This window comes from Salmo salar, chromosome 15, assembly GCF_965601325.2.
Source record: "Salmo salar chromosome 15, fSalSal1, whole genome shotgun sequence".
Classification (NCBI taxonomy): domain Eukaryota; kingdom Metazoa; phylum Chordata; class Actinopteri; order Salmoniformes; family Salmonidae; genus Salmo; species Salmo salar.
This window is the reverse complement of record NC_138305.1, coordinates 42,665,845-42,685,000: the sequence shown is the minus strand read 5'-3', so window position 1 is coordinate 42,685,000 and position 19,156 is coordinate 42,665,845. Positions and strand designations below refer to the sequence as shown.

General features: G+C 44.1%; 1 protein-coding gene across 2 annotated transcripts in view; it reads right to left on the bottom strand.

Annotated features, from left to right (window-relative positions):
- Nucleotides 1–19,156, bottom strand: part of LOC106571383 (centrosomal protein of 85 kDa-like) — an 83,065-nt gene that overhangs the window by 52,571 nt on the left and 11,338 nt on the right. For both annotated transcript variants that reach the window (XM_045695691.2, XM_014144405.3), the window contains exon 2: nt 14,674–14,832. In XM_045695691.2, the coding sequence (XP_045551647.1) occupies nt 14,674–14,832 (159 nt within the window). The remainder of the gene's footprint in view (nt 1–14,673; nt 14,833–19,156) is intronic.

The following is a 19,156-nucleotide window of genomic DNA, read 5'->3' as shown; positions in this document are numbered from 1 at the left end:
GTGTGTGTGTGTGTGTGTGTGTGTGCCAGCTCCACCTCCTACCCTGGGGGTTCTGAGTGACAGGTAGGGTGGGGTCATGATTTCATGTCCCCCAGAAAGGCCCTGAAGCTGGGGCAGATTGATGAATGAAAGAACCATGCCCCCCCCCATCATACACTGGGTTTTAAAGTGCACCCACCACAACAGCTATCAAACCCATCATAGCTTACATCATTTGTGACCCGTTTCAAGAAGCTGTATGTTGCACGATATGAGAACGCAATATATATATTTTTTATTTAAATGCATTTCTTGAGAAGAAATGCCTTCTGGAACATGTGAACATTCATGTGCCTTAATAACAAACTTGTTAAATACAAATACAATTGTTAAATTACGAGAATAGTTGGTTTAATCATGGAAAAAGCCAGGAACCTTCCCCCTAGCCATGATTGGCTGAGATAATGGGTGGTCTGGACATGCCGAGAGATGAGTTCGGATTGGTCTGCCACGTAGCATGCTTCTGTCTATAACATGAGCTGTTCACTATGTGTAGATAATCCTTTCTACTGTGGCTTTTTTTGAAAGATATAACGTTAGCCATGGAGAACTTCAAAAGTGTTGCTACTGCTCTCAACAACAATGCTACCCTGAATTTAGCAGGTGCTATCAACAAAGATCAGTGGGGAAAAGTTGTAAAGGACTACTTCCTGCACACGGTCAGTGTGAACCGGAGTGACTTGACACAACGGACCAAACAAGCTGTAGCTAGCTACAAACCAAACAGAAAAGACACGCTGCCGTGAAGCGTTCATCCATGTATACAAGTAAGAGTCTAGCTGACAGAAAATCATTTTCATTGCAAGTTAAAGTGTACTTCTAAATATCTAGCGAACGTTAGCTTGCTGGCTTGCTAGCTAACGTTGCGTGTATGATCTGTGTAGTAATATTATCTGTACAGTGAATTCAGAAAGTATTCACACCCCTTGACTTTTTCCACATTTTGTTATGTTACAGCCTTATTATAAAATGTATAAAAAATATTTAAAAATCCTCAGCAAACTACACACAATACCCTATAACGACTAAGCAGAAAAGGGTTTTTAGAAATGTTTGCAAATTTATAAAAAATGTAAGAGAAAAACCTTATTTATATAAGTATTCAGACCCTTTGCTATGAGACTCGAAATTGAACTCAGGTGCATCCTGTTTCCATTGATCATCCTTGAGATGTTTCAATTGATTGGACATGATTTGAAAAGGCACACACCTGTCTATGTAAGGTCCCACAGTTGACATTGCATGTCATGCAAAAAACAAGCCATGAAGTTGAAGGAGTTGTGCGTAGAGCGCCCAGACAGGATTGTGTCGAGGCACAGATCTGGGGAAGAGTACCAAAAGAAGTCTGCAGCATTGAAGTTCCCCGATGGTCACTCTGACAGAGCTCTAGAGTTCCTCTGTGGGGATGGGAGAAATTTCCAGAAGGACAACCATCTCTGCAGCACTCCACCAATCAGGCCTTTATGGTAGAGTGCCATGCATCACATCTGGAGGAAACCTGGCACCATCCCTATGGTGAAGCATGGTGGTTGCAGAATCATGCTGTGGCGATGTTTTTCAGCGGCAACAACTGGGAGACTAGTCAGGATCGAGGTAAAGATGAACGGAGCAAAGTACAGAGAGATCCTTGATAAAAACCTGCTCCAGAACTCTAAGGACCTCAGACTGGGGAGAAGGTTCACCTTCCAACAGGACAACGATCCTAAGCACACAGCCAAGGCAAAGCAGGAGTGGCCCGGACTTAAACCTGATCGAACTGTGCAGCAACGCTCGCCGTCCAACCTGACAGAGCTTGAGAAGATCTGCAGAGAAGAATGGGAGAAACTCCCCAAATATAGGTGTGCCAAGCTTGTAGTGTCATACCCAAGAAGACTCGAGGCTGTAATCGCAGCCAAAGGTGCAAAAACAAAGTACTGAGTAAAAGGTCTGTATACTTATGTAAATACGCAAATATGCAAGTAACCATTTCACTGTACCGTTTATACCTTCTGTATCCTGTGCATATGACAAATAAACATTGATTTTATTTGATATAGTGTGTGTTTACCAGAGACGGTAATGTGAAGAACAACATGACCTGCACCAAAGTCAAATTAGGATATAGGCCAGGGACTAGATAATGTCCATTTTATCTGGAGATTCTACTTAATTGTAGGCTACTACTTTCACCGCTTTTAGTCTTGAAATCTTTGGTTGTTTACTATACTACCTTACTCACTCTGTTTAGCACATGGCCTCACATGTGAATCCTTAACCTCTCTAGGGTAGGGGGCAGTATTTGCACGGCCGGATAAAAAACGTACCCGATTTAATCTGGTTATTACTACTGCCCAGAAACTAGAATATGCATATAATTGTTTGATTTGGATAGAAAACACCCTAAAGTTTCTAAAACTGTTTGAATGGTGTCTGTGAGTATAACAGAACTCATATGGCAGGCCAAAACCTGAGAAGATTCCATGCAGGAAGTGGCCTGTCTGACAAGTTGTGTTTCATCTTGGCTCTTTTTATTGAAGACTGAGGATCTTTGCTATAACGTGACACTTCCTACGGCTCCCATAGGCTCTCAGAGCCCGGGAAAAAGCTGAACGATATCGAGGCAGCCTCTGGCTGAAACACTTTATCGCGTTTGGCAAGTGGCCGATCAGAGTACAATGGGCTTAGGCGCGTGCCCGAGTCGACCCCATGCGTTATTTTCTTTCGTCTGTTTACTTAAACGCAGATTCCCGGTCGGAATATTATCGCTTTTTTATGAGAAAAATGGCATAAAAATTGATTTTAAACAGCGGTTGACATGCTTCGAAGTACGGTAATGGAATATTTACAAATTTTTTGTCACGAATTGCGCCATGCTCGTCACCCTTATTTACCCTTTCGGATAGTGTCTTGAACGCACGAACAAAACGCCGCTATTTAGATATATCTATGGATTATTTTGAACCAAACCAACATTTGTTATTTAAGTAGAATTCCTGGGAGTGCATTCTGACGAAGACAGCAAAGGTAATAACATTTTTCTTATAGTAAATCTGACTTTGGTGAGTGCTAAACTTGCTGGGTGTCTAAATAGCTAGCCCTGTGATGCCGGGCTATCTACTGAGAATATTGCAAAATGTGCTTTCACCGAAAAGCTATTTTAAAATCGGACATATCGAGTGCATAGAGGAGTTCTGTATCTATAATTCTTAAAATAATTGTTATGCTTTTTGTGAACGTTTATCGTGAGTAATTTAGTAAATTCACTGGCAGTGTTCGGTGGGAATGCTAGTCACATGCTAATGTAAAAAGCTGTTTTTTGATATAAATATGAACTTGATTGAACAAAACATGCATGTATTGTATAACATAATGTCCTAGGGTTGTCATCTGATGAAGATCATCAAAGGTTAGTGCTACATTTAGCTGTGGTTTGGGTTTATGTGATATTATATGCTAGCTTGAAAAATGGGTGTCTGATTATTTCTGGCTGGGTACTCTGCTGACATAATCTAATGTTTTGCTTTCGTTGTAAAGCCTTTTTGAAATCGGACAGTGTGGTTAGATTAACGAGAGTCTTGTCTTTAAAATGGTGTAAAAGAGTCATATGTTTGAAAAATTGAAGTTTTTGCATTTTTGAGGAATTTGAATAACGCGCCACGGGATTACACTGGCTGTTGAGTAGGTAGAGGTTAAACCAAATTGAACATTATTTATTTGAGGCTAAATTGATTTGATTGATGTATTATATTAAGTTAAAATAAGTGTAATTGTCATTATTACAAATTAAAAATTAAAAAATCGTCCGATTAATCGTTATCGTCTTTTTTGGTCCTCCAATAATCGGTATCGGCGTTGAAAAATCATAATCGGTCGACTTCTACTATAAATGTTGCGTTCATATTTTTGTTCAGTGTATTATCAAACATTCAGCTGGACCCTAACCCAGCGAGTGTCCTGCTGCGATAGATTATTCTTCCTATGCGTCCTTCCTCCTCAGAGGGGTATAATTTAACACAGTGAAAAGTAGGCTGTGTGTCTGGAGAAAAGACCTGGGACACGGGCGTCTGGTCTCTCATCCTGTCTGTCAGAGGATTGGCTTTCCAGGCCGATCCTCTCTAAGGGAACACAGAATTAAGCAGGCATGGAGACTTGCACGAACACTTCCTGTGTGTCATCTCAGTCACATGTTCATATCAGGGAATAATTCTGAAAATATGTGAGACTAAAAGACAAGACAATCCATTTAAAGAGGAATATGAAGTGTGTGTAATCCATTGAGAGGTGCTAACCTGGTTGTGTCTCCACTCATCATAATCAGCTCACACTACGAGCTCCCAATTCAGGATTTCCCTCTAAACTCTTCAAAATGAATCAAATCTCAGATCGGTTCTGGATGGAAGATTATCCTATTAGAAATGCATGGAGGGCGTCTTTATCTACATGGGTGGCGAATCCACTGACTTCTCTTGAATGTTACCAAAATATCCACAGAAACAATGTAGCCTACATTAGCAACAGTACCTTGAAACACTGTGTCACTGTGGAATTCCCTCATTGATTTCAGTTAGCTAGAGAAACATTGACTGGAAGTTTTACTTGAGATGCATCCAGGGAATAAAGAGATGAAGAGCTGATTTGAAAGTGCACACAGTGGAGAATGGACAAAACTGACTGAGAAGTGCTAAGGGCTGCCAGACAGAGAAAAGGGAAAGTTTAGTTTCCCTGCGAACCCTAAAGGAGGTGGGAGGAGCTGGTAAAACGTTGGGTGAATATCAATCAAACCTTCTTTTAGAAGACAGTGTTTAGAGCCATCCCCTTCACCCTGCTAGAAGGGGACACAAACCATACACAACCAATCACAGACACACATTCCTCTTCCCCGCCACCCACACTAGCCAGTATATGGGCGATGACGATGGACAGTGTGTGTACCAGGTATGGACTGACAGTCAGTCAGACAAGCTGCGTTCTGTCATTTCATCGCCTCTAGATTAGGGAGGTCCACTAATTACAAAGGGCAGCGCTGGAGACTGCAGAAAGGCTCAACTCCAAGTCTACTGACTAATCCATACATAAACTAGACCACCCCCAGCCCTGTCAAGCTCCCCTAAACTACAGAACAGATTCAGAACAGTTGGGGGCCTCTGGTTTATCTCATAAATCCTACTAATAACATGAGATGATGTACAAAGAGCAGTTTTACAAGAGCCACTAGATGAGGTGTTAATCACGGTGGGATTACGTTCCTTGAAAGGGTCCAGGATTGGTGTAAGAGGGTTCTGTTTTGATTAAAGGATTATTTATGGTAAACAGTGTTGTGCGGTAACAGCACCATGTAATAACAGAATGTAACAGAATGCTAACATGCACTGTGGAATAGCTAAATGGCGACTCCAGGTTGGCATGCAAGCTAGTACAGTAGCTTATTGTCCTTCGCAATTTTTGTTGGTTGATCTGAGTTACTGTTCCTTAAGGTGGTAAATTATACATTCTCTCCTACAAGCGCATATTTAGTCAGAAGAATACGTGTTAATGCCAGCAGTGCAGAGATAGGAGCCAACAAACACCTATAACACATGACAATGTCTGTGCTCACTCACTTAGCCTGAAAGACAAAGAAAGACACAAACTATTCTAAAATTTACAGAGCCCCTTAACAACAGGTCTGTTGGATTCCCTCCACAGTGGTACCATAACAGCAGTCCCAGACTGGAAAGCATTAGGGACACCTCTCCCTTTAGGGACACCTTTCCCTTTGTTAACGCTGATGTCCAAGTCATCGTCGGGTCACATGTGGTGCATAAAAACCACGTGACCAAAGCCGTCTCTCTGTGAAGACGAGGGAGGAAGATGGAGCTGGGTTCAGCCCAGCTGTCCCTCACTGTAAAGCTGACAAAGATAAGACACTCACTCACACGCCGACAGGCAAATCAAATCAAATCAAATTCGAATTTGACGCGTGCGCCGAATACAACGGGTGTAGAGACTTTACTGTGAGATTCTTGCTTATGAGTTAAAAAATAATAAAAAGAAAAATAGTAACACAAGATGAATAAAATACACAAGAATGAAGCTATATACAGGTAGTAGCAGTACCAGATCAATGTGCAAGGTTACGAGGTATTTTAGGTAGATATATACATCAAGGCAGGGTAAAGTGACTAGAATAGATAAAAAAATAAGAGTAAAATAAAGAACAGAGTAGCAGCAGCATATGATTAGTGTAAAAGTGTGTGTGTATGTGGGTGTGTGTGCGTGCGTGTGTGTTGTGTCGGTATGCGTGTGTGTGTATATGTGGATGTGTGTGGGTTTTGTGTGAGAGTGTCAGTGTAGTGTGTGAGTGTGTATACAGTGTGTACATGTATATATAGTCTTGTGAATGTGCAAGATAGGGTCAATGCAGATAGTCCGGGTAACCATTTAATTAACTATTTAGCAGGCTTATGGCTATTTAGAAATCTTAAGGCTTTGGGGTAGAAGCTGTCTCGGAGCCTGTTGGTCCGGTCAGGAGCAGTGAGAATAGTCTATGGCTCGGGTGGTTGGAGTCTATGGAAATTTTTCGGGCCTTCCTCTGACTGCCTGATATAGAGATCCTGGATAGCAGGGAGCTCGGCCCCCGTGATGCACTGGGCTGTCCACATCACCCTCTGTAGCACTTTGTGATCGAGGGCAGTGCATTTTCCAAACCAAGCAGTGATGCAACCAGTCAAGATGCTCTCAACGGTGCACCTGTAGAACTTTTTGAGGATCCGAAGGCCCGTGCCAAATCAGGCACTGAGCCTGATACAAGTGGAGAAACTAACTAGCTCCAATTCATCCATATCTAAGACAGAGGCTCAGAGAGAGTGAGAGTGAGCTATTGAGCAGAAGAGGCAGGAAAGAGCCAGGGGACAAAGGAACGCTACTTATTTATTACACTATTAAAGCTAACCGCGCTAGCTAGCTACTGTGTGTTAGCGCACTGCTACCGGAATGGCTGATATGCTAGCTAGCAGGTAGCATGCAGCCCTAACCTCACAGCGGGATTACCATATGAAAGCAGGGCTGACTGAAAAACAAAAAACTCAAATCAAATTTAATTAGTCACATGTGCTGAATACAACAGGTGTAGACCTTTCAGTGAAATGCTTACTTACGAGCCCCTAACCAACAGTGCAGTTTCCAAAAAATACAGATAAGAATAAGAGAAAAGTAACAAGTAATTAAAGAGCAGCAGTAAAAAATAACAATATATACAGGGGGGTGCCGGTACAAAGTCAATGTGCGGGGGCACCGGTTAGTTGAGGTAGTATGTACATGTAGGTAGTTATTAAAGTGACTACACATAGATGACAACAGAGAGTGGTAGTAGTGCTGGGGGGGGGGGCAATGCAAATAGTCTGGGTATACATTTGACTAGATGTTCAGGAGTCTTATGGCTTGAGGATAGAAGCTGTTTAGAAGCCTCTTGGACGTAGACTTAGCGCTCCAGTACCGCTTGCCGTGCGGTGGCAGTCAGAACAGTCTATGACTACAGTGGCTGGAGTCTTTGACAATTTTTAGGGCCTTCCTCTGACACTGCCTGGTATAGAGGTCCTGGATGGCAGGAAGCTTGGCCCCAGTGATGTACTGGGCCGTATACACTACCCTCTGTAGTGCCTTGCGTTCGGAGGCCGAGCAGTTTCCATACCAAGCAGTGATGCAGCCAGTCAAGATGCTCTCGATGGTGCAGCTGTAGAACCTTTTGAGGATCTGAGGACCCATGCCAAATCTTTTCAGTCTCCTGAGGGGGAATAGGTTTTTTTGTGCCCGCTTCACGACTGTCTTGGTGTGCTTAGACCATGTTAGTTTGTTGGTGATGTGGACACCAAGGAACTTGAAGTTCTCAACCTGCTCCACTGCAGCCCCATCGATGAGAATGGGGGCGTGCTCGGTCCTCTTTTTCCTGTAGTCCACAATCATCTCCCTCAGTCTTGATCACGTTGAGGGAGAGGTTACTGCCCTGGCACCACACGGTCAAGTCTCTGACCTCCTCCCTATAGGCTGTCTCGTTGTTTTCGGTGATCAGGCCTACCACTGTTGTGTCATCGGCAAATTTAATGACAATGTTGAAGTTGTGTCTGGCCGTGCAGTCATTAGTGAACAGGGAGTACAGGAGGGGACTGAGCACGCACCCCTGAGGGGCCCCTGTGTTGAGGATCAGCGTGGCGAATGTGTTGTTACCTACCATTACAACCTGGGGGTGGCCCGTCAGGAAATCCAGGATCCAGTTGCAGAGGGAGGTGTTTAGTCCCAGGGTCCTTAGCTTATTGATGAGCTTTGAAGGCACTATGGTGTTGAACGCTGAGCTATAGTCATGAATAGCATTCTCACATAGGTGTTCCTTTTGTCCAGGTGGGAAAGGGCAGTGTGGAGTGCAATAGAGATTGCATCATCTGTGGATCTGTTGGGGCGGTATGCAAATTGGAGTGGGTCTAGGGTTTCTGGGATGATGGTGTTGATGTGAGCCATGATCAGCCTTTCAAAGCACTTCATAGCTACAAATACCCTTCTGCTTATGCATGAGTGGCCAGGGACTATAGGCTCATGCAAATATTTAGGATGTGTTTATCTGCTATTAAGCCTAACCTTTACCAAATATCCTAGCCTAGCCTAAATGCATGTGAGTGGATCCAATAACAGTAATGATTCGGCATACACAAAACAAGAATCTTGATAACATTGCTGACTTTTTGAACTCCAAGTGGCTAGATTCTAATTTCCAAGACTAAACTCCCTACATCCGACATATAATCCAGTGGGAAATGTTATATTCTGGTACGCAATTTCTAACCTTGCTAACTTGAGTGAAGGACGGTTCTTGCCAAGGCTTTGTGTGGCCTGCCCTGCATCAACCCATCATTAGTGAGATGGGATAGGAGCAGCTGGTTTAGTGGCCGTGTTAGGGACTAGAGGGTTGACAGGGGCAGGGATCTGGGGGCCCAGCCTAACACAATTACCCCCCTCACAGTCAAACATTAATGAGATGAGCCCCAACTGGCCGAGCGTGCCTGGGATGGTGCAAATCTACACTAAAACAAATTTTACCTCCTGGGAGGTGGTAACTAGCCTCGGATCAGCAGGAGATTTGCTCCAAAATGGCACTAACCTCCTAGAAACTGGGATTCTAGACAGCTAATCTACATGGATGGTTGAGCCGCCTAAATGCATTAGGCACCATTAAAAGAACAGAGGGAACTGGGAACAATGCTTCCAGAATTCCCTCCACAATGTGAGCCTATCCTGGGCCTACCTTCTACAGAAATGGAATTGGTCATACAAGGGCTTGCAAGAGTGGGGGACTATGAAGAATGGAACATAGACATGTTGAGCTATAGACCCGACACCCACGATTGATACACAGTGTTGAGTGTTGACTGTAAAGCCTTCGTGATGGAGGAAGTGCTGAGCGCTTCATCAATACGTATGAAAGCTCTCTAGTATTAATGGCGTGCTCAGGAGAATGACAAGAATCCTTCCTGCATGTCTTGGGCCACATCTGTGTTTATTGCAGGCCCATAAGTCACTGGGCTCAGCTCAGGTTGCCTCTCCAAACCTCTGTCTTCTCCATGGTAACCTAACACCCCGATAATGGCCTGGGCTCGACCTGCATTACGTAAAGCACTCCATTGATCTTGATGTCTCCGCAGGGCCAAAATCAGAACCTGAGAGCCTGGTGGTGTACACACACAGCCTATAGTGACCTCGGGACTCTGGAGAAGGACGCTAGCTGGAACTGCAGCATGGAATCCTACTACACTGTCCATGTCATGCCACAAACAACTGCTGGTCTGATATCAGGAGGACCTTCACTTGGTCTTGACTAAAATGTTAACCTTTCATGGAGCAGTTAACCCTGGCTGAACATTTCGCCAGACATTCATTGGAGTCATTATAGACGTCAACAGGAAACAGACTGTTGACATGAATCAAAATCACTCTGTTGATAACCGATATGTTCTCCTCTCACCATCCCTCCACATCCCCACCAAAGCCCCCCAATCAAAAGCTTTACAGCCTGCTACTCCAACCGTCTGACGGGCCTGTTTTACCCAAAACCACTGTGGTGAAGTCATAAGACACCCCAGAGGTAATTATGAGGAGGCTTGGTGCTGTCACGGCCATGTATAATTAGAGAGGAGGGTCATGGGGCGGCCTGGTTCCAAACTGGAGGAATTTCCTCCTTGTTCTAGGTCACACGCGGAGGAGAGCTAATTTAGAAACGGGGAGATTCTGTAGAAGGGCTCCTGGATTCTCCATAGGTCTGGAAAACTGTCGTTCGTTACAGGTTGGTTGACTCAGAAAGACAATGCATCAAATACTTAGCTCAATGCATTATAACTGAAGAGCAAAGACAGCAAGAAGGCTTTTCCATCAAATTTTCCGGATTGGATCGTTTTGTGGAAAACCAGGTCCCCCAGAGAGTTTGAGAGAAGGTTATCCGACACCCAACCGGATACAGAGATTACAACTAGGGACAGGAAGACACAACCATAACCGATATATCTTGCTTACAAATGCAGGTCTCAAAAAATGTGATGACTTCACACAATCGGGAAAGAGAGCGCACCATTACACCAATGTCCAATGTGCCTAGTAATTCACCCAGACAGGGTCTTTCATCAGAGTTCTCTTACATTACCCCAGTGTGAACACGTTCCATCTCTGCACTTATACTGGGAGGCAGGAGCCAAAGCATTGAATCATGGATGTAAATATCCAAGCCTGCCAGCGCTAATACTAGAAGTCTAGAACACACTAAATGTAATTCTAAACTTTTCAGGGCTCAGATGAGTGCATGTATGTGAAACCCTGAATACAGAACTAGCTAAAGCTGACTTCATGCACCTATCAGATGGCTCCGAGCGGGCCGCTGTAGACAGACAGCCTAGCATGCTGGCTGGGATGGATGACCTATATTTACATTAATATTATGTCTGGAATTCTGAGGCTGGACAGAGTTCACTGGCCCCTTTCAGCTGAGCCTGTGTTTTGGCTACTAGGCTGCACCCATTGGTCATTGGCATCGGTGTCTCTCCATCAGAGGTCAATGGTGTTGGGATATGGAACAGAAACCAGGGATAAAAGCAGTGACCTGGATGCAGCAATGTCCCCCAGGCGAAGGCCATCCATCCACTGTATCCTACCTCCTAATGAACCGGAATCAGGCAGAGAATAGTTACCAAAGGCACAACATTTAAACACACACAAAAAAACAGGCGTGTTATATAAGCATGCGTCGCGGTGATGCCGTTGTTAACCCTATCAGTCCCGAGACCCAAGCAAAAATCGACTTTTCATTTATCTGCATGTTCAGACCCTTATATTTAGCCTCACACCGAGGTGTTTTCTTTTCAGGACAACAAGGGTTACAAGTAGAACACAAAACAATGCAAAAAAAAGTTCTGCCAGAGTAAAAAATCTGATCAAAATGAATTCAAATGAACGCTGTAAGTACAGAAACAGTTTGCTCACTGGGAAATGAATATCCAACTAGTCAGTGACAACTGTGTGGAGTTTGTGACAGCAACTACAGTATGTGAGCGTATTACTGTATTATAGACACTACGTCCTGGGATTTACTGTGTAGAAGAACTCCTTTCCTTCTAATGACTAATGTAGCTGGTGAGCGTCACAGAGCTAAACATGTGCGTGTTTGTGAGAGTCCTAGCTTTCCATAGATCGCTTTTAATAGTTTATAGCTCAAATCATTTGGACTCTACAGACATTTTTGTAAAAAGGCCTGGCCCCGTGCACCTTGTCTCACAAGCACCCCTCTAGCTCAGCCTCCGTCTATCACACAGACTAATGCATCTACGGATGCAGAAGAAATAGACCAAGCCAATGGTACAAGCCAAAAGTCTGTAGCTCAAACACACAATGTTTAAAAGGGGTGAGAAGTCCAAAACGCGCCAGGGTTACGGTGGGACTCATTGGGTTAAAAGGGGATGGAAATAGAGCCGTTTGTGTCAGAAGAAAACCGAGGGAGACAGAAAGAGCTGAAGTGTGCATAAGATAGCAATCTCTTGATAGGGGGTACTGAGTGGGTATACTGTCAGTACGTTTTGATTGGATTTGTGTAAAACCAGATTGTCCCGTCATATGGGGAGGAAGAGATGATAAGCCAATTGTAAACTGTAGGCTTGATGCAGTGATTATGCAGTGGCTCCCGGAATAGAATCCTCCCTTTGTGTGGATTACAGCCACAGTCTGCACAGAATATCTCCTCCAGAAACCAAGTGTTTGGAGTAAAAACACCAACGTTGCATGAATACCACATCTGAACTGCAGCTATTCGTTGATATTAGAACAAGGGGATTAGTTGTATCCCTGCTTGAACTGTATGGAGAGAAAGTCAGATTTACCAGAAGATCAAATGCCAACGCACTGATATGAGCTGGAAATGTGTACAATGCAGGAGATCCAGCAAACGGAGGGTTTAATAGCCAAAAGGTAACTTTCAAAATGTTGAGTTCAATGTCCTAACAAAACAAACAGGAAAAACAGAATTTCAATCATCCCTTAATGACTATACCTTCGTTTTACATGAATCTTTTACAGGCACACAGAGCCCAGTGGATTAGCCACTTGAGCCTACAACATGAACATCATCTAACCGTATCTTGCCTCTGTCCGTCTGTAGTTAGCCTAGCTACAGTATGTAGTCATGTTATAGGGTGGTCACAGTCTCCTCTGAATGAGGTGGCGACAGCAGAGCTCCTGATCTATCCACTTAGACATTACAGCCATTGTCATGGCAGAGTCGCCCTAATTCTGATTCCAGCACTCTCTCTGCCTGTAACGATTTACACCCCCAGTTGTTACGGCATTCAGTGAGGGGGGTTTACGAGAATACACAAAGAAAACAATTCACTATTTGTGGTTAAAATAGGCAGGATACAAGAGCCAGTACAGGTCATCCTGAAAGTCAAGTCGATGTTATCCCACGTTCTCCTAACACGTCAGCCAGCAGCCCGGGAGAACGAAAGAGTAGCAGCGGAGATGGAAAAGTGAGAGGAGAACTGAGTCTGACCTTGTTTCTGGGCATCTGCGGTGCCTGATAGGCTCCTGAACTGAAGATATTGAGATCAATTAAAAGCAGAGCTGCTGCAATCAATGGGAGTCTGACAGGTCCGGTGCTCAACACACACACACACACACACACGCTCACACAGGCAGGCAGGCTGGCAGACAGGCTGGCAGACAGGGGCATCAGAGCAGCTCCAGATCCAGCCTGGCTCCAGGGAGTGAATGACTGTGTGCCTTAGCCCGGCCCAGTGCCTCTGGCATGGGGGGAGGATGGAGAAGGACGGGGTGCCAACTGCTGGGTGCTGAAATAGTAGGCCAGCTGGGTGTTTCCGCAGGTGAGGACACACAGAACGTTGGCGCCAGGGGCACCAATCATCGCCATGGGCACCAATCATCGCCATGGGCAACAATCATCGCCATGGGCAACAATCATCGCCAAGGGCACCAATTAGGAACTGTTGACTGCTCGTGTCTTAATTAACTAGGAGGGTTCCCACGGTAATGGCACTTCGTTTGGGTGTGTGCTGGGACGAGTGGGACACAGAGGTCTCTAAATCGAAGACTCTGCTCTGCTATTGGGAGAGTCACTCTCCTATTCACTTTTATCCGCATCTCTCACAAAGCAGTGACATTCACCAGCGTCTGAAGCTCTCTGTGTGTGAGCTCCTAAAGAAATACAAAACTATTCTGTGAGCTTGTTTAAATGATCCTAACAAAGCAAGGCCTTAAACTGATCTCCCCAGCGCAGCCCACAAAATGTCCCAGTGACCTGAATGTAGACTATTTGTTTGAGCAGCCCTGGGCCTGAGGCAGACTGTGGCTGGCCAGCTGTTAATGGTTATAGTGGTTATATGGGCTTGATGGCCGGTCCAGAGAGCCCCAGTCCCAGCTCCCAAGGGAAGGGAGATGGTAGAAGGAGCTGCCTGGGTCCTGACATCTGGCCCTGTGAAGGTTACGAGAGTGGAGAGCCGACAACACCCTCTGATCTGGCCAAGCCACAACACCAAACAGGGCAGGCTTTGAAGTTTGGCTACTGGAAACTAGTAGTCCAAGATGGACTTGTTTATAGGCAAACGTTTTCCACAGTCCTCTTGTATGTTCAAGTTGGACTGTAAGGACTAGGATGTAGGATGCAGTAATACAGGGAGTAATCAATCCAAATGTAAGAGCTGTAGTCTTGACTATTGGAAAGAATACATATCTTCCACTGTAGCTAGAAACTAGGATGAGAGACAGGGATAGTTAAGAAAGTGTGTCCCAAACCATGAAATTGGGGTGGTTTTGGAGTCTCCCCTAAATCTCAGTTTAATTCCTTCCAGTTATCCAGCCAGTTTAGCCACGTTACTGCCAAAAGGACATTACTTTGGTTTCCATGTCTGTTATCATTACTTTCCTTCAGAAACACCTTACCCGGGACAACACTGTGGAGAGAGTTGAACTAGTTTCCATAGCTTCAGAACTATTCATTTATATAACAGCAGAATCTTAGCAAGAGGATGAAGTGAAGTAAGATTTTCTATCTCTCTCTCTGTGTTGCTAATAATGATATATTTGTGCTGTATAAGAGTGTTGTGGAGGGGTGAACCTCCTATCTGTGCCAGTCCTTACCTTCTGCACTGTCGGAGCAGGACGTGCCGATGCCCGTGTCACCACTGTCGGAGGCCGTGCTGTGGCGTCGTCCTCGGTTACTGTTACCGGGGGCCGAGGAGGTACCCTGCCATGGCGACTCACACCCCGGGACCCATCCAGGAGAGCTGGTGCTGGAACCTAAAAAACATGACCCCCGGTCAGGGAGGAAGGCATTTCTTAGTAACACTCACTGTTTACTACGCTGTAATAGGCTGTTTCAGTCCCAACAAAGGTCAAACTGTCAAACATTCTACCTTAACAATCCTGTGTTTTCATAACAGATAAAAGGAATTAGCCTACCACCCAGGGTAGCCTAACAGCTAACCCAACGTCTTCCTGGTTGCTCAGACTGGGAGAACATTTAGCCAATAAATGTTGTCTTGGTGGGTTACCTTATCTCTAGCAGATCGGGATTGTTTGATGATTATTAGAGCAAACAGAATCTGCACAGCTGGAGACTCTAATAACATCTGCTTAGCTCTGCTGGCATGTGTTTTGGTTACAGACTACATTCCTGTTGCTCTACAGCCCATCCCCCATCTAGTAAACACACAACTGTTAACTAGTTGGCAAAACAGACCCTGCTGTCTAAAGTCCGGTTGTACGTTACAACTAGGATAGATCTACATTTCTCTTAATGACAGTCAATGTAATTGTGTTACACAGTCAGATATGGAGATACCTTTTGCCTCCTGCAATATTCAGCTTTTACAGATAGTGTGCTTGGCCCTAGTCTAGTGCTAAACTACACCAATCCATAACTGTGAAAACCAGTCAGTCGCCCATTATAATAAGAGTCCTCCTCTAGTGAAAACAAGCCCTCTCCTAGGCACATGGAAATGAAAACAGACACAATATTTCCTGAATAATTTCAGATGACAGGAGGGATTTTTGGTTTCAGATTCCTCTGGTTCATTCAGGCATTTGCCCTTGTCACATTGAGTAACAGTAATGTGTGCATGGGTAATGACTCAGGTCAGGTTGGACAAGGTGAGGACCAGGTGAGTCTCAAACACACAGTGGTGCATCCCAACAGTCCATCTCTGTCTCTACACACTGCGGGGGCCATATGTCCTCTATCTGCAAATTCTATTCTGACTGTGTAATCCGCTAAGACATGAGTCATTAAAGCTGTCCTATTTTGTGCCAGGAGGAGGCAGCAGGTTGAAGAGGGTGCAGCTCAGATGTGATATGTAATGTTGCTCCACAGCAGGGAGAGGTGACCATCCTACTGTCCTCCTGCTCTACTGTGACCATCACAAAGACACCGGGCTGAGGCACTCCAAAATACACTTTCAAAACATCTAGCAAAATTGTGCTTCAGAACAGCAGAAATAATATTTCAGAACAGACTGCAGGGCTTGACATTAAGGCTTGTCCACTTGCCCAGGGCAAGTACAAATAATTGATGGTCAAGCAGATTATAGATTAAGTTGTGCGAATGGACAAGTAAATAAAATCACGCAAAAATCACAATATCAAACAATTAGGCTACTTCGATCAGAAGTGGATCAGAATTGGATCAAAGTGTCTTCTGAATGCGATGAGTTATACACTGTCCTCCCAATCTCTGCAGAGCGCATTGGAGTATCATTATTTAGGCCTGTATTGACAGATCTCACAGCACCTTAGAATATAATTATTTAGGCCTGTATTGACAGATCTCACAGCACCTTAGAATATAATTATTTAGGCCTGCATTGAGAGATCTCACAGCACCTTAGAATTTAATTATTTAGGCCTGCATTGACAGATCTCACAGCACCTTAGAATATAATTATTTAGGCCTGCATTGACAGATCTCACAGCACCTTAGAATATAATTATTTAGGCCTGCATTGACAGATCTCACAGCACCTTAGAATATAATTATTTAGGCCTGCATTGAGAGATCTCACAGCACCTTAGAATATAATTATTTAGGCCTGTATTGACAGATCTCACAGCACCTTAGAATATAATTATTTAGGCCTGCATTGACAGATCTCACAGCACCTTAGAATATAATTATTTAGGCCTGCATTGACAGATCTCACAGAACCTTAGAATATAATTATTTAGGCCTGCATTGACAGATCTCACAGCACCTTAGAATATAATTATTTAGGCCTGCATTGACAGATCTCACAGCACCTTAGAATATAATTATTTAGGCCTGTATTGACAGATCTCACAGCACCTTAGAATATAATTATTTAGGCCTGCATTGACAGATCTCACAGCACCTTAGAATATAATTATTTAGGCCTGCATTGACAGATCTCACAGCACCTTAGAATATAATTATTTAGGCCTGCATTGACAGATCTCACAGCACCTTAGAATATAATTATTTAGGCCTGCATTGACAGATCTCACAGCACCTTAGAATATAATTATTTAGGCCTGCATTGACAGATCTCACAGCACCTTAGAATATAATTATTTAGGCCTGCATTGACAGATCTCACAGCACCTTAGAATATAACTATTTAGGCCTGCATTGACAGATCTCACAGCACCTTAGAATATAATTATTTAGGCCTGCATTGACAGGCACGAACTGTCTTTCAATCATGCAGTCTAGAGATGCGTTTTTTAGATCAAAGTGTGCCTTGCTACGTGCGCACATTTATTGATATTCATTGCAAGTTTAGTGAGTTACTTGCCCAGTTATAGCTCATTTTTGGTCAGCAATGAAAATCTTGGAAAAGTCTTTTGTGCACCTGGGTGTGTGCCAGTGGGCCTTTCCAGAGGACAGAGAGAGCAAAAGACATTGCTCAGCAGGTAAAATAATGATATAGCCTACAACAGACTAACTACATAGCAAATTCAACACATATTGTTTAGTTTGGCCGGTTATCTCGCTAGTTAACTATTTAGAATGTATTCATGTCATTTTCATGTCTGATGTCCTAAAATAACTTTCCACCGGCACTCGTGAAGGCTATAACCGCAAATGGCCAACATGCAGTTGATGAAACCCATGCTGCATTCCAGGATTCTCATCTATTTTATACATTATTATTTTAGAAAGACAAAAACTATTTGGTGGTAATTGTAATGTTGCAGGGTGGCCAACCATCCTCCAGGAGAGATACTGTGTGTGCATGCTTTTGCTCCAGCCCTGCTCAAACACACCACATTGTAAAAAATGTCCAGATCGACAGGACCTTGATAAGCGGACTCTGGTGTGTTTGAGCAGGGTTGGGACAAAAGCCTGCACACCCAGTATGCAGTATTTTACTTTGTGGGGGGTTAAGTGCGTTGCTCAAGGCCACAACGGCAGAAGACATAATACATGGGATCAGAGACCAGCAGTCTTCCATTGTCAAGACCAGTGATAGTAATGAATGTTATATAAGTGGTTCCTTGAATCACACTTTTCAGTCACCTTTTTGGCCCATGGTGTTACAGACCATTTTTTGGGTTGGGGAGTGACTTGAGCTTTCGTAAAAATTAAAAAAAATCTGTCCTACTTGTCAGAAGGACAAGTAGCTAAAAAAAGTTCATGTCAAGCCCTGGACTGACCTACACTGTCTTGTCCTGCAGTTCAGGTGGCAGAATACTTTTGATGATCGGTATGACTTTATATCAAATTGTTGTTATACTTTAGTAACAACGTTCTTTTTTTTACCCCTTTTTCTCCCCAGTTTGTAGTTACAGTCTTGTCCCATCGCTGAAACTCCCCTATGGACTCGAGAGAGGCAAAGGTCGAGAGCCATGCGTTATCCGAAACACGACCCTGACAAGCCGCACTGCTTCTTGACACACTGCTCGCTTAACCCGGAAGCCAGCCGCACCAATGTGTGGCAGGCTGCTTAAACAGTCCAGCTGGTGACCGAAGTCAGCTTGCAGGCACGAGTCGCTAGAGTGCGACGAGTCGCTAGAGTGCGATGGGACAAGGAAATCCCGGCCGGCCAAACCCTCCCCTAACTCGGACGACACTGGGCCAATTGTGCGCCACCTCATGGGTCTCCCGGTCACGGCCGGCTGGGATCGAACCCGGGTCTGTAGTGATGCCTCAAGCACTGAGATCCAGTGCCTTAGACCGCTGCGCCACTCAGGAGGCCCTAGTAACAACATGTTAGTAGGCTAATTGCTTTGAACTTGGGCTGAGTAGTTTTTGTTATTACACAATAACGACGTGTAGTGTTATTACTATTATATATGTATATGTAGTGTTATTATTATTAGTTGTAAGAGACAATTTGGGGGGGGGGGGGGGGGGGATATGTTGCCCCGCTTTAGAGGATATAGCTAGTAGGATAGCTAACTATGAATCTGGCCACATGACATACTGTAGCTATAATAACTGACAACGCAGATAGCCGTCACTGACTCATTGCTCAACAGCAGAGGACGCGCAGTGGTCCATTCATCATAATATAATTCTAGCGACATAATGTAGCAAGCTATATCAAAATGTTACAATGTAGCTTGGAAAGACATCTTTCGAATCTCAGTCCAGAAAAATAAATCT